At 44.3% G+C, this 12500-nt stretch overlaps 1 protein-coding gene across 1 annotated transcript in view; it reads left to right on the top strand.

Annotated features, from left to right (window-relative positions):
- The window catches only part of LOC310777977 (myosin light chain kinase, smooth muscle-like), a gene marked incomplete at both ends in the record, with an annotated part of 130041 nt that overhangs the window by 29802 nt on the left and 87739 nt on the right, over nucleotides 1–12500 (top strand). Inside the window, one exon of the mRNA XM_083638307.1 lies at nucleotides 3538–3678. Coding sequence (XP_083494433.1) covers nucleotides 3538–3678 — 141 coding nt within the window. The remainder of the gene's footprint in view (nucleotides 1–3537; nucleotides 3679–12500) is intronic.

A 12500-nucleotide genomic window follows, 5' to 3' on the forward strand; every position in this document is an offset into this window, starting at 1 on the left:
AATGCAGCTATAAACGGTAAGTCTGCTGTTTTAATTTCGATATGCTTGAGTGACATAATGTTTCAGTTTGTGGGCATTGTTGCTGTTGGCAATTAAACGATCTAACGTTCTCTTTCTCGAGACAATATGTGTGGATTTTGATAGGCCACGGTAGCATGTGTGAGAGGGGGAGAGAGAGACAGAGAGAAAGCTGCAGTGTTTGTCTTTAGGCAACACAGTCTAGCAACGTTTTGGACAAACGAGTTCAGCAGCGCGGCAGCATGCACAGAGAGGGAGAGAGAGATGTGTCGTCATATCGTGATATTGATGTCGGGCCTCGCAACGGGCTCGGGCCAATTAATTTCATGACTCATCCGGGCCGGGTCGGGCACGGGCCTGCATGTCACGGGCCGGGGAGGGCTCGGGCCGAGATTTCAGGCCCGCGCAGCTCTCTAGTCCACAGTAGCATTCAAAGATGGATTCTGATTATGAAGACGGGCTTGGGCGCCGGAGACCGGAGTCTTCATGTTTAACTCATTCATGGCCAGTTTAGGACTGCCAATATTTAGCACAGGCCAAAGATTTTCATAATTGTTGGTCATCTTTCAAGACCCACAGTAAATTATCTATTAGCACCAAAGTGATTTGCAATACCTCAAAATGAAGATGTACGTCTCTGGGTTCACCAGGAAAGAAAAAGTGAGCTTTTAGCATGTTCTGTACTCTACTTATAGCCATTTATATACACCCTGTTTTCACCCAAAAGGTCTCTCTGAGAAGAGAAATTGCAGAAAATGGCATTTTTGTAAATCACACAATCTCAGGCAGAACTCGCTCTCAATTCTTTTATTTTGAACTGTATTGACATCAGACATGTAAATATTATTCGTTATGACACAAATGACAAAAAAAAAATATATATATATATATATATATATATATACATGAAGTGCTTTTTTTACATTCAACAATACAGTTTACTCAGTGTGAGTGTGATCATAGAATAGAATGCAGAGATCAGTGTAGTCTCTCTCTCACACACACACACACACACACACACACACACACACACACACACACACACACACACACACACACACACACACACACACACACACTCCTTACCGCGAGATCATCCGGGTCCTGTCGCATTGGAATCCAGTCTTCCTCGCCCTCGACAGGAAAGTGGCCGTGCTGCTTCGCTCTGTGTGAAAGCCATTTCTGTGGCGAGGCTGCTGTTCTCCTCCTCCTCACACAGTTATGACTCCGTCTCGTCTCTTTCGGGCTGGGACACAGGAACGGGGTCCAGGGACCAGGATCGATCATGTTGGTCACGGGTTTGACAACTGATCGATGTCCGCTGCCCTGCAGCAAGCCGATCAGCTCGTGCTGTGCGCCGAGGGGTGTTTCAATGGCGTTTCTCCTCTGCACAAGGAAGCGCGTTTCTCTGTTTTCTGTTTTTGCTCCTGCTCATTTCAAAACAACAGCTGCGGTATGTTTTTGATAACGTGTTGTCGGCTTGGCTTTGAGGCTAGGGACCTGATACCATGTCACAGGCTGGGGAAGTCTTTGAACTACGCGCTGCACTAATAAAAACAAAAACACGTCAAACAAGTCTTTGGCGTGGATGAGTTAACACTCAAAACAATACAGGTAGTGTGGACAATAGATGCAAACGAAGTGCAATACGGCCTAATGTAGACATGGCCTCTGTCTCTCTCTCTCTCTGTCTCTCTCCATCTATCTGTATCACTCTCTCCCTCTCTCTCTCTCTGTCTCTCGCTCTGTCTCTCTCTGTATCAATTCAATTCAAAAAGGCTTTATTGGCATGGAAAACATCTTTACATTGCCAAAGCAGGTGTGAAACAAAACAAAAATGCACAATAATAATATAAAACATATAATATAATAATAATGATAACACAATTATAAACAAAAATGTAGCACAGCTATTAATGTTACCCTGTTTTAATACAGAGATGTGTAAACAGAGCTATGTATTGATAGTCTGGTAAACCAGCCCGTCACGTGAACTCACATTTCATTTGGTTCTGCGTGACGTCTGGCCCCAAAGCCAGTGGGGGGGGGGGGGGTTTAGCAGAAGCTGCAGAGCGGAAGAGCCAATCAGCGACTGTTGGCCAATCAGGAACGCCACTAGCACTGCACTAACAAAACAATAATGGCCGCCTCCTTGCCTGATCGTCTCGAGGAGTCATGTCAGCGTTTGTCTAGTTTAAACAGCCATAAAGTGCAGTTATTGCAGAAATAGACTCAATAACAACAATTAAACAAGTACAGGAGTATCGCCGCAACCGCAGAGTTTCTCGGCGGAAAATATGTTTTTGCCATTCTCCCGAGTGGATTTGGGTTTGATTGGATCCGACGCTGATTGGCTGAAGGAGTTGTCTGTCAAGGCAACTACACCCGCCCATGCTCCCGCCCCTGCTAAGGACTGGGTGAAGAGTTGGGTCCAGACCGTCATGCAGAACCAAATGAAATGTGAGTTCACGTGACGGGCTGGTTTACCAGGCTAATGTATTGATATTTTGCAAACAAATCTGTACATAAGGCTATAGTATAGGTAACACAAGTTTAGAAGTAGGATATAGACAGATGAGTTAAAGAATACTGTACAGTATGTAGATATGTACAGCATGACTATGTACAATATGTGAAGAGTTATGTACAGCCTGTACAGAGCTGTATCTCTCTCTGTCTCTCTCTCTGTATCACTCTCTCCCTCTCTCGGTCTGTCTCTCTCTCTGTATCTCTCTCTCTCTCTGACCCCCCTCTGCCCGTCGTTGTCCTTACATGGTGGTGCTTTCTGTGTCTGCTTTGTTCACCTGACTGATCATGGAGCCTCCAGCTGATGGAGGAGGAAGCGCTCCAGTTTCTCTGCCCTTTTTTTGCTGCTGTCACATGACTTATTTTATGCTGCCTTCATTTGGAACTTGTGAACTCGTATTTACAAGTTGGGAAGTCATGCTTTGCATTCAAGCATGACTAGAAGCAGCAGAGGCTAACAATTTAGCTAAGGCTAGCTAGCGAGCGGCAAACTAAGTTAATGCAGGAAATGATACAGGAAAAAAGATGAGACTGTTGAGAATATCCTCAGACATAATTATTATAAAATGACTATGAAAAGCTCTATATGGCTAAAATGACAATATATTTACTTTCCATCCACGTCCATGGCCATCATTTTCTGAAAACGTCACAAGACACATCACAAGTCGTGAACTCGAAGCGTTCAGAAAATTTAAACTTACCAAGTGGTGAATACCACATGAGGGGGTATTCATATGAACTCATGTGCTAAACATTTTTAGCTGAGAGCAGCAGCTCTACAGTATTAGTCAATCAATTAATTTATTATTTTCTATCAATATTAAATCCAATTAGAATAGTTTTGGCAAACAAGAAAGACAGGAACGACAACGATCATGTTTCTGTCTTTCTGTCTGCTCTCTCTGTCTCTCTCTGTGTGTGTGTGTGTGTGTGTGTGTGTGTGTGTGTGTGTGTGTGTGTGTCTCTCTCCATCAGAGACTCCTGTACCAGCCAATTCTCGTTCCTCCTACGTCGGGGGCGTGGCCAAGCTGACCATCCAGAATGCATTGCGGCGTGACGAGGGTGTGTATGTGTGTGTGGCGGAGAACAGCCACGGCAGAGCAGAGAGCAGCGCCAGAGTCCAGGTCAAAGGTCAGACTGAGTTCTCATGTCTGCTGCAGTCATGTGTTTAGTTGGCTTGGTGAACTGGCACTTCATGTTGAACTCATTAGCCGCCACATTTTTTCAGAAAAAGTCACTGGCCACCGCCAGGGTTTTTGATCATTTTCATTAATTTTCCAAGACCCACAGAATATTTTCTTCTATGACTACATAAAGACTGAATATCCCAAAAGAGAGAAGAGAGCCTCAACTTTCATAGGAAAAAAAAGTTTGATTCTACCTTCATCCGTTCTTTAGTTATCGACACCTGAATGTAGGTCGTTTTCACCACAAACAGCAGTCTCTGACCAGAAAGCGCAGGAAATGGCATTTTTGTAAATGAAGTAATTTTCACGGCTCCTGACTCGAATAAATGCCTTTGATGGCGGTTACTGGTGGTGTTACACTCAACTATGAACCCCATAATGATTTGGTTTCCCCTTCCGGTCAAACTCGCCCGTGGGCACAGCTTTTACCATAACACCGGTGTGACAAAAGAGATTGATCCGGCTCATTGAGCGTGAAGCCCGGGAAGCGTTGGTCTTGCGCGGGGGGATGACTGGTTGTCTGTGTAGGTACTGTATGTCAGGAGCAATCTACTGTGTAGGCCAGAGGTTCTCAAATGTTTTTCAGCCAAGGACCCCTTACAAGATAGAAAATATACCGGGGACCCCCTCATTCTGATTTGTGATTTTGGGCTAAGCTTAATTGTTTCCACGGTAACGTGCTTGACTTTTAATTTGATAGGTTTGTTATTAGAATGTAATCCATGAACTATTTTAGATTTAAAGCATAAACTATTTTCGTTGAACTATGAAGATTTTGCACAATTTTTTTAATTATTTTTTTATTACATTACATTTTTGTCCAAAGCGACTTACAATATCACAATTTGTCAACAGTACAGAAAACCACTATGCAACACAATCAATGACAGCCAAGATATTTTGATAGACTAGCACCATGTAGGAAGTAGTTTGAGAAGGAATAAGTAACATGTATCTTTTTTTATTTATTAAAAAAAACATTTTTTTTTTTTTTTTACTTTTTTTTTTTTTACCTGAAAACTTTTCGCGGACCCCCTGGCAAAGTGCCACGGACCCCTGGGGGTTCGCGGACCCCCATTTGAGAACCACTGGTGTAGGCTACTGTATGTCAGGAGCAATCTACTGGCTGAAATTTACACGGCGTCATTTTCACATGACGGTGAAAACACTTATTGCCGTCCAATGACGTCAATGGCGGGACAGCATTTTTTTAAAATACGTTTAGAGACGCCAATGGCGGAGAATTTGTTAAATGGTATCAGATGTTCAAAATAACACCAAAATAATAATCACAGCATAAGATGCATAATAATCTCATAACCATAAGATGCATCTTGCAAACTTTCTGACAGCAGCTACTTTTGCACGTTACATTAATACTGCAGGCAAAAGTGGCCCAAATCAGATTTGCGGTTGGGGTTAAGGGCCTTGCTCAAGGGCACCTCAGTGGTGGTAATGAGGGAGGGGCAAGTGCTGCCTTTTCACTTTCCCCACCCAGATTTATCCTGCCGGTCCCGGGGATTGAACCGACGACCTTCTGGTCACAAGCTCGCTTCTCTAACACTTACAACTTTAACACAACATGCATATTATATATTAAACTCTTCAGCTACATTAAGCTACATTATGTAACTTGTTACGTGAAATTTTGGTGGAAAAAAAGCCCGCTTATATCGGTATCGGTTGATATCGGTTGATATCGGTATCGGAAATTAAGAGTTGGACATTATCGGATATCGGATATCGGTAAAAAAGCCAATATCGAACATCCCTATTTTTTTTTATGAAATAGTTGCATAGTATACCTTTAAAGCCAAGTTTAAAGAAGCTAAAGACTCAAACCAGTGATGCATTCGTTGTCAGATCACCTGCCCGTTTGACAGTGAGCTTGACCGTGTTTTGGGTCGTTTGACAGTGAGCTTGACCGTGTTTTGGGTCGTTTGACAGTGAGTTTGACCGTGTTTTGGGTCGTTTGACAGTGAGTTTGACCGTGTTTTGGGTCGTTTGACAGTGAGCTTGACCGTGTTTTGGGTCGTTTGACAGTGAGCTTGACCGTGTTTTGGGTCGTTTGACAGTGAGCTTGACCGTGTTTTCGGTCGTTTGACAGTGAGCTTGACCGTGTTTTGGGTCGTTTGACAGTGAGCTTGACCGTGTTTTGGGTCGTTTGACAGTGAGCTTGACCGTGTTTTGGGTCGTTTGACAGTGAGCTTGACCGTGTTTTGGGTCGTTTGACAGTGAGCTTGACCGTGTTTTGGGTGTGACAATTGACATGCAACCCTCTTTTGCAACGTGTCATATTTGGCCACATGCTCCAAAATGATACGGGCATCATTTCACCTCCTACCTTCCATATAAGAAAACCATCACTGCACTTTTCTTTGCTTTTAACTCGATTGACAATTCAAATGAGCCTGACATGGTTTGAAAGCTATACTGGCAGGCTGGGGTACATCACCCAAAAAAGACATATTAATCACGTTAGTAATGTAACTGAGCATCCTGGGTAGTCTGTTACAGTGACATTAGCTCAAATGCTAACGCTTCTTGTGTATGTGGCTGGAGAAGGCTAGCGCCATTAGTGCCATGTTCTGGGACGTAGAGTAAAATAAAAACACTGATTTGGGTGGTCTTTGTTCAAGCTTTTTCCTACTATTTTAAACCTTTATTTATACCGGCGAGTCTCACTGAGAGCAATGCTCTCTTTTTCAGGGGCGCCCTGTTCACATTCATACCTGGAAGCTGACCAGTACAACCACAGTCTGATCTGCTGGCCACTGATCAGCTCCACTGGAGCAGTTGGGGTTAAGGGCCTTGCTCAAGGGCACCTCAGAGGTGGTAATGAGGGAGGGGCAAGCGCTTACTTTTCACTTTCCTCACCCAGATTTATCCTGCGGGCCCGGGGATTGAACCGACGACCACAAGCTCGCTTCTCTAACCTTTAGGCACCACTGCCTTTTGGTAGTTTATTCCACAGCAGTAAAGCCTTCCCCCTCAGGCAGCTCCACTTTCTTTTCTTTTTCTTTATTTGCACATTTTTAAAAACATAAAAAGACAAAACAAAAACAGCAAAACAATGTGCAGGTAGAGACCATAGACATAAATAATATGGACGTATCTATCCCATTAAATTTTGTTTTCCTGGCGGAGTTCAAACGTTGGCCGTCACCATCTTGATTTTTCGTCAGCAGAGTGGGAGGGAATGGGTTGAGTCCTTCCGCACCTCACGTGAGATGGGAGTTTCCCAGAGCCACAGCTCCGCCTGCTATTGGTCCGTGATCGGCAAGCTGCGCGATAACTGGACAGGCGATCTGTCAATCACCCCCTTTTCTATCATCTATTTTACTCCAAATGGGCGACTTATATAAAAAATGACCCCCCTACAGTTCTTATGAAAAGGTGAAATTAGCTATATAGACCAAAACCATGTTTCGCCCCGGACTGGAAAGATGTTTAAAGTCCCTGGAAACCAAAATCCACAAAAACCTTCTAACTATTACATTTAGGGTCTTATGTGAGTAATTGTGTGCCTCAGAAAGTAGGAGACATTAGTTTCAACCCAAACCCCCAAAATCGCCACTTTTCTACAAGGTGTGGATTTCCACTTCCTCATTGAAGAGAGAGGTGGGCGCGGTGCTCAAATGAATGATCTTATGACGTCATAAGATTTTTTGTCCGTTCTTATAAAACCTTCTTGCCCCCACAGCGCTCGCTCAGTGTCTGTCTGTCTCCCTCCTGCTCTGTGTGCTGTGTGCCGAGAGCTATGCTGCCTGCTCTCTCTCTCTCTCTCTCTCTCTCTCTCTCTCACTGTCACACACACACACACACAAGCACGTGTACGCACACACACACACACACACACACACACAGTAGCGCTGTGCACTCGCAGCGGCAGTCTCTCTTCCTCTCTGTCAGTATGCGCCGAGCAACGAGCAAACACACACACACACACACACACACACACACACACACACACACACACACACACACACACACACATACACTCTCCATCTCTCTTTCCTTCTCTCTCTCTCTCTCCTCTCTCTCCGTTTCCCTCCCTCTCTCTCTCTCTCTCTCTCTCGGGGGAGACCTGCAGTCCTGCACGCACACACACGGGACACGCCCACACAGTCAGCGGGAGAAAAGACAGTCTAAAATCTAATTGATTCTCATGACTTTTGTCATGACTGTCAAACCTAAATTTATATACTTTGCGACGTTCATCATCGTTCAAATTTGGCTGGTGGCTTATTAACTCATTGAGTGCCAATGACGACTTTAGTCGTCAATTCGTTTAGTAACGTTGAGTGCCAATGACGACTAAAGTCGTCAATTGCGTTTTTTGATGGTGGGACGTGGATCAAAGCCAGATCCATCTCCTGTAAAATTTTGGGGCATGTTGAATGTGTATAACCTATTTTACCGACCCATTAGGTGGCGACAGTGCTCTCCAGATTAGAGAAAGGCGAGGAAAAAAGAGAGAAGTCATGAGGAAACGGAAATCGCATCGATATGCATGAAGCATAACGTTAGCTGTGCCTGTGAACAGCAGTCAATCTGCTGCCACAATTGAGCCCCTCCGTCTCCGCTGCGATAGCCCCTCCATATGATTTAGTTGCCGACACCAGCGTCTTTCTGAAAAGTTACATTATTCTCAGCTGGGAGCCGGCGACACGCTGTGAAAAAGCGGGGGGATGCAGCGCACTTTTCAGTGCAGACCGAGCAAACGCAGAGCAAACGCACTCGCAGCAGAGCCCCAGAGACACTCCCACGGAGGAGGAGGAGGGGGGTGGGGCACGCAGGGCAGTATACAACCATTGACAGTAAACACAGACCCAGGCAGCAGGCTCGATGCACAGAGACAGGCAAAAAAGCTAGAATATGATGCCCACCAGCAGTAAATCAAGACCAGCAAGAAGGTGTAGGGTCTGCGCACGCAGGGGCCAGCGCTGCTGGTTGCAGCTAAAAAATATTATTTGGCCAAACAAAATTCCTTTGTTTTCACTGTTTTATTGAAGGAAATTATTTTTGAGGTGTCATTACATCAGAAAATATTACCTTCATGGTCAGTGATGTGCTTGAAATGCTTCATTTCACAAAAGGCTGAATATCTCAGCTTCTAAATTGAAACGTGTGTTTTTGCTGAAATCAACCTATCTTCTCCGGCTGATAACTAAAGAACGGAAAATGATATCAATAAACTTTTTTTTGCAGATGATAGAAGAGAGTCTCATCGTTCTTTGTGCATGTTCAGTGTTTACATAGTAATATCACACAATATTCTGTGGGCCTCGAGAAATCACTGAAAACGCTCTGAAACTCTGGCACTGGGAGCGTCCGTTCTCCAAAAGTGGCTGGCACTCAATGAGTTAACATAGGTTCCTGTGATGTGATGAACTCAAAATGCTAAATAATAAAACATTATTTCTGGTCTCCAGGGACTTTAATCATGTTACAAAGTCGGGCATTTTAACACGGGGGGAATGCCTACTGCCCCCGACGCCTAGTGGCCATTCGAGGAACTACAGCTTTTCAATTCACTTCCGCATCCTCAGAGGGAAGGGTGTGGGCTTGCCCACTGGTAGAGACATGAAAGCCTATCTGGGCTTATATACTTATATATATATATATATATATATATATATATATATATATATATATATATATATATATATATATATATATATATATATACTGTATATATACTTATATACTTGGTCTCTACCTCAGAAAACCAATAATAACAAAGTCATCAATATAACAGAAACAAGAGAAAGGAAACAAAACAACGGTAGAAAAACAAATGAAAAGATACCCTCGGCGGAGCTCCATATAAAATCAAGTAAAACAATACAGTAATAGAAGTACACACATTCACACACAACTATGCTAAAATCACAAAAATAATACAGCAATAAAGGTACGCACACCCACACACGCACACATCATCCCGTATATTGCACATAGAAAAATTGCCTATACAAAAATAAAATCAGCATAATAAACTGCAGTTTATTTTATTTTTTATTTTATTATTTTTTATTTTAACATAAGAGCCAAATTAAAATGTGGATGTGAGGTGTAGCTGTGATGTATGTGGACTATGTGTGACTCATCAGAGAGAGTTTAAGCTTGGATTTAAATGAGTTAACAGATGATAGAGCAGATGGTAGACCAACAACATGAGTTGTTGGTCTAGTCAGGCAGCAGTGCTCATCACAGCTTTATAAGGTTTCATCAGTCTGAGAGCGGGAAATCCCCCCCACCCCCTCTGCTCTGCTCAGCTCTGCTCTCCGCTCGCCGGCCTGAATGGGAAAATAAAAAGAATAGATGCTGCAAGTCTCTGGTGAGTCTGCGGCACACACACACATGCACACACACGAACGCACACGCACACACACACACACACACACACACATGCACACGCACACGCACACGCACACGCACGCACACACACACACACACACACACACACACACACACACACAGATGTTTCCTCTCATATTCCTCATTCAACATGTGTTCTAAAATAAGACAAATGGTCTTTATCAAAGAGCCAGTCAGCAGTGTGTGTGTGTGTGTGTGTGTGTGTGTGTGTGTGTGTGTGTGTGTGTGTGTGTGTGTGTGTGTGTGCGCTCGCGCGCGTGTGTGCATGCTTGGGTGGGTGCTTGTGTGTGTGTGTTTGTGTGTGTATGTTTGTGTGTGTGTGTGAGAGAGAGAGAGAGTCTGTGTGAAACAGTGAAATACCAGGAGATTCCCACAGAGCCTCAGACTCTCAGGATATTTTTTCACCAACTATTTTTCTTCCATCTATTCTATTCTATTCTATTCCCTCCAATCTGCGATCATCATGACGTCATTTAGACACTTTTATCCAGAGCGACTTACAATAGTACATTTTGTCAACAGTATGTATGTAATGATTATGCAACACACTCTACATCAACCAAGACTTTTTTTTAAGAATACGCAGCATTTGTCAATACTTGAAGGAATAAGTAGCAGTACCGTAAATTCCGGACTATAAGGCGCACCGGTGTATAAGCCGCACCTGCAGAGTTGACAGTTTTTTACATATATAAGCCGCACCGGTCTATAAGCCGCGGGTGTTTTGATGTTTAATTACCATATGTAAGGCTTCGTGCACAGAGGGGATTGTCGGGAAAGAGATGGCTGTTTGGGGAAGCTCCCATTTATTAACATTTCAACAAAACAAAAGTCAGGTCACTAATCCCCAGACAAAATCACACATTGTGAGATGCTTAAAAATCACCATCGGCGGGAGCTTTACTCCAGATGCTGTGCAGCCAAGAACACAAGTGAAATTCGTTCTCTCGTGACCTGTGGTTCTCAATGTGATGGACGATTCACCTTTCTTGTTAACAGTCCTAGTGAGAGGCAGGTCGAACGTCAAAGGCACTTCATCCATATTTATGATCTGCTCCGGTCCGATGGAATATTCCTTGATCTTTCTTTGTGTGAATTCGCCGAAGTTTGTAATTTTCTCCTGGTAGTCGGGAGGGAGTTGCTGACACAGTCGTCCGCGCCCTGACGGACAGTCCCTTTCGTCTCGGGTTTGTGCATGATCCTTTGCTGCTGCTGCTGTTGTTGTTGTTCCTGTCTCGCTACTGTCTCAGACATGGCTTTCAGGCTCAATCGCCGCCATCGTCGTAACACAGCCAGTTCTCCATCTTTTGAAGCATGATGTTAGATTACAACGAGCTAGTTGTGTGGCTTAGCCTTCCAAAATGTTGCTGTTAGTTTTTTAGAATGTAATACATAGAATTGGGAATGTTACATTCAATTTCATTCAGACTGTCTTTCAGGCTCAATCGCTGCCTTTTTCCCCCCGGAGCGAGGGAGGAGGGAGGGTGTTTTACCGTAGTGGCTGAGAGAGAGTAGTGGCACAGTGCTCCAATCAGGTCGCGAGGCACATTTTTTGCAACATCATCCAATCAGGGTCTCGCTCTCATAATGTCTGTCTTGCTCTCGTTCTGCCTCATACCAACATCCATAGATTTTGGAGGTTCCCGATTGGCCGTTTGCTGGAAAAATCCATAGATAAGCCGCACCGTTATATAAGCCGCAGGGGGCAAAAAAGGCCAAAAAACGGGAAAAAAGCCGCGGCTTATAGTCCGGAATTTACGGTAGTTAGTTTTTTGTTTGTTTGTTTGTTTGTTAATATAGAAGGATGGTTAGTTCAAGAAGGGTCCAGGTGTAGCCTGAAAAGGTGTGTTTTTAGACTGAGGGGCCGTCCTGACTGAAGGGGGAAACTCCACCATTGTGGCGTCAGGGACGAGAAGAGTGGCGACAGGGATGAATGACTTTTGATGCCACATAGCGGTGGAGGGGCGAGGCGATCTGCACGGGTAGAGGAGTGCAGGGAGCGATGCAAGGTTTGAAACCTGACCATAGATTGCAGACACGGAGGGGCCGTCAGGTGGAATGCCCTGTAGGGGGCAGTCTGGTGTACTGTCCTGTACGCCAGTACCAGTGTCTTGAATTTGATGCGTGCCAGGATGGGAAGCCAGGGAAGGTCTCGGAAGAGGGGAGTGACATGAGATAATTTAGGTTGGTTGAACACCAGACGGGCTGCAGCGTTCTTAATGAGCTGTAACGGTCTGATGTCAGAGGCAGGTAGACCTGCCAGAAGAACGTTGCAGTAGTCTAGGCGGGAGATGACAAGTGACTGGACCAGGAGTTGTGTTGCTTCCTTCATAAGAAACGGACGGATTTTGCGGACGTTGTTCACGGAGAACCTACTGGAGC

Source organism: Poromitra crassiceps, assembly GCF_964638095.1.
Source record: "Poromitra crassiceps genome assembly, chromosome: 6".
NCBI lineage: Eukaryota > Metazoa > Chordata > Actinopteri > Beryciformes > Melamphaidae > Poromitra > Poromitra crassiceps.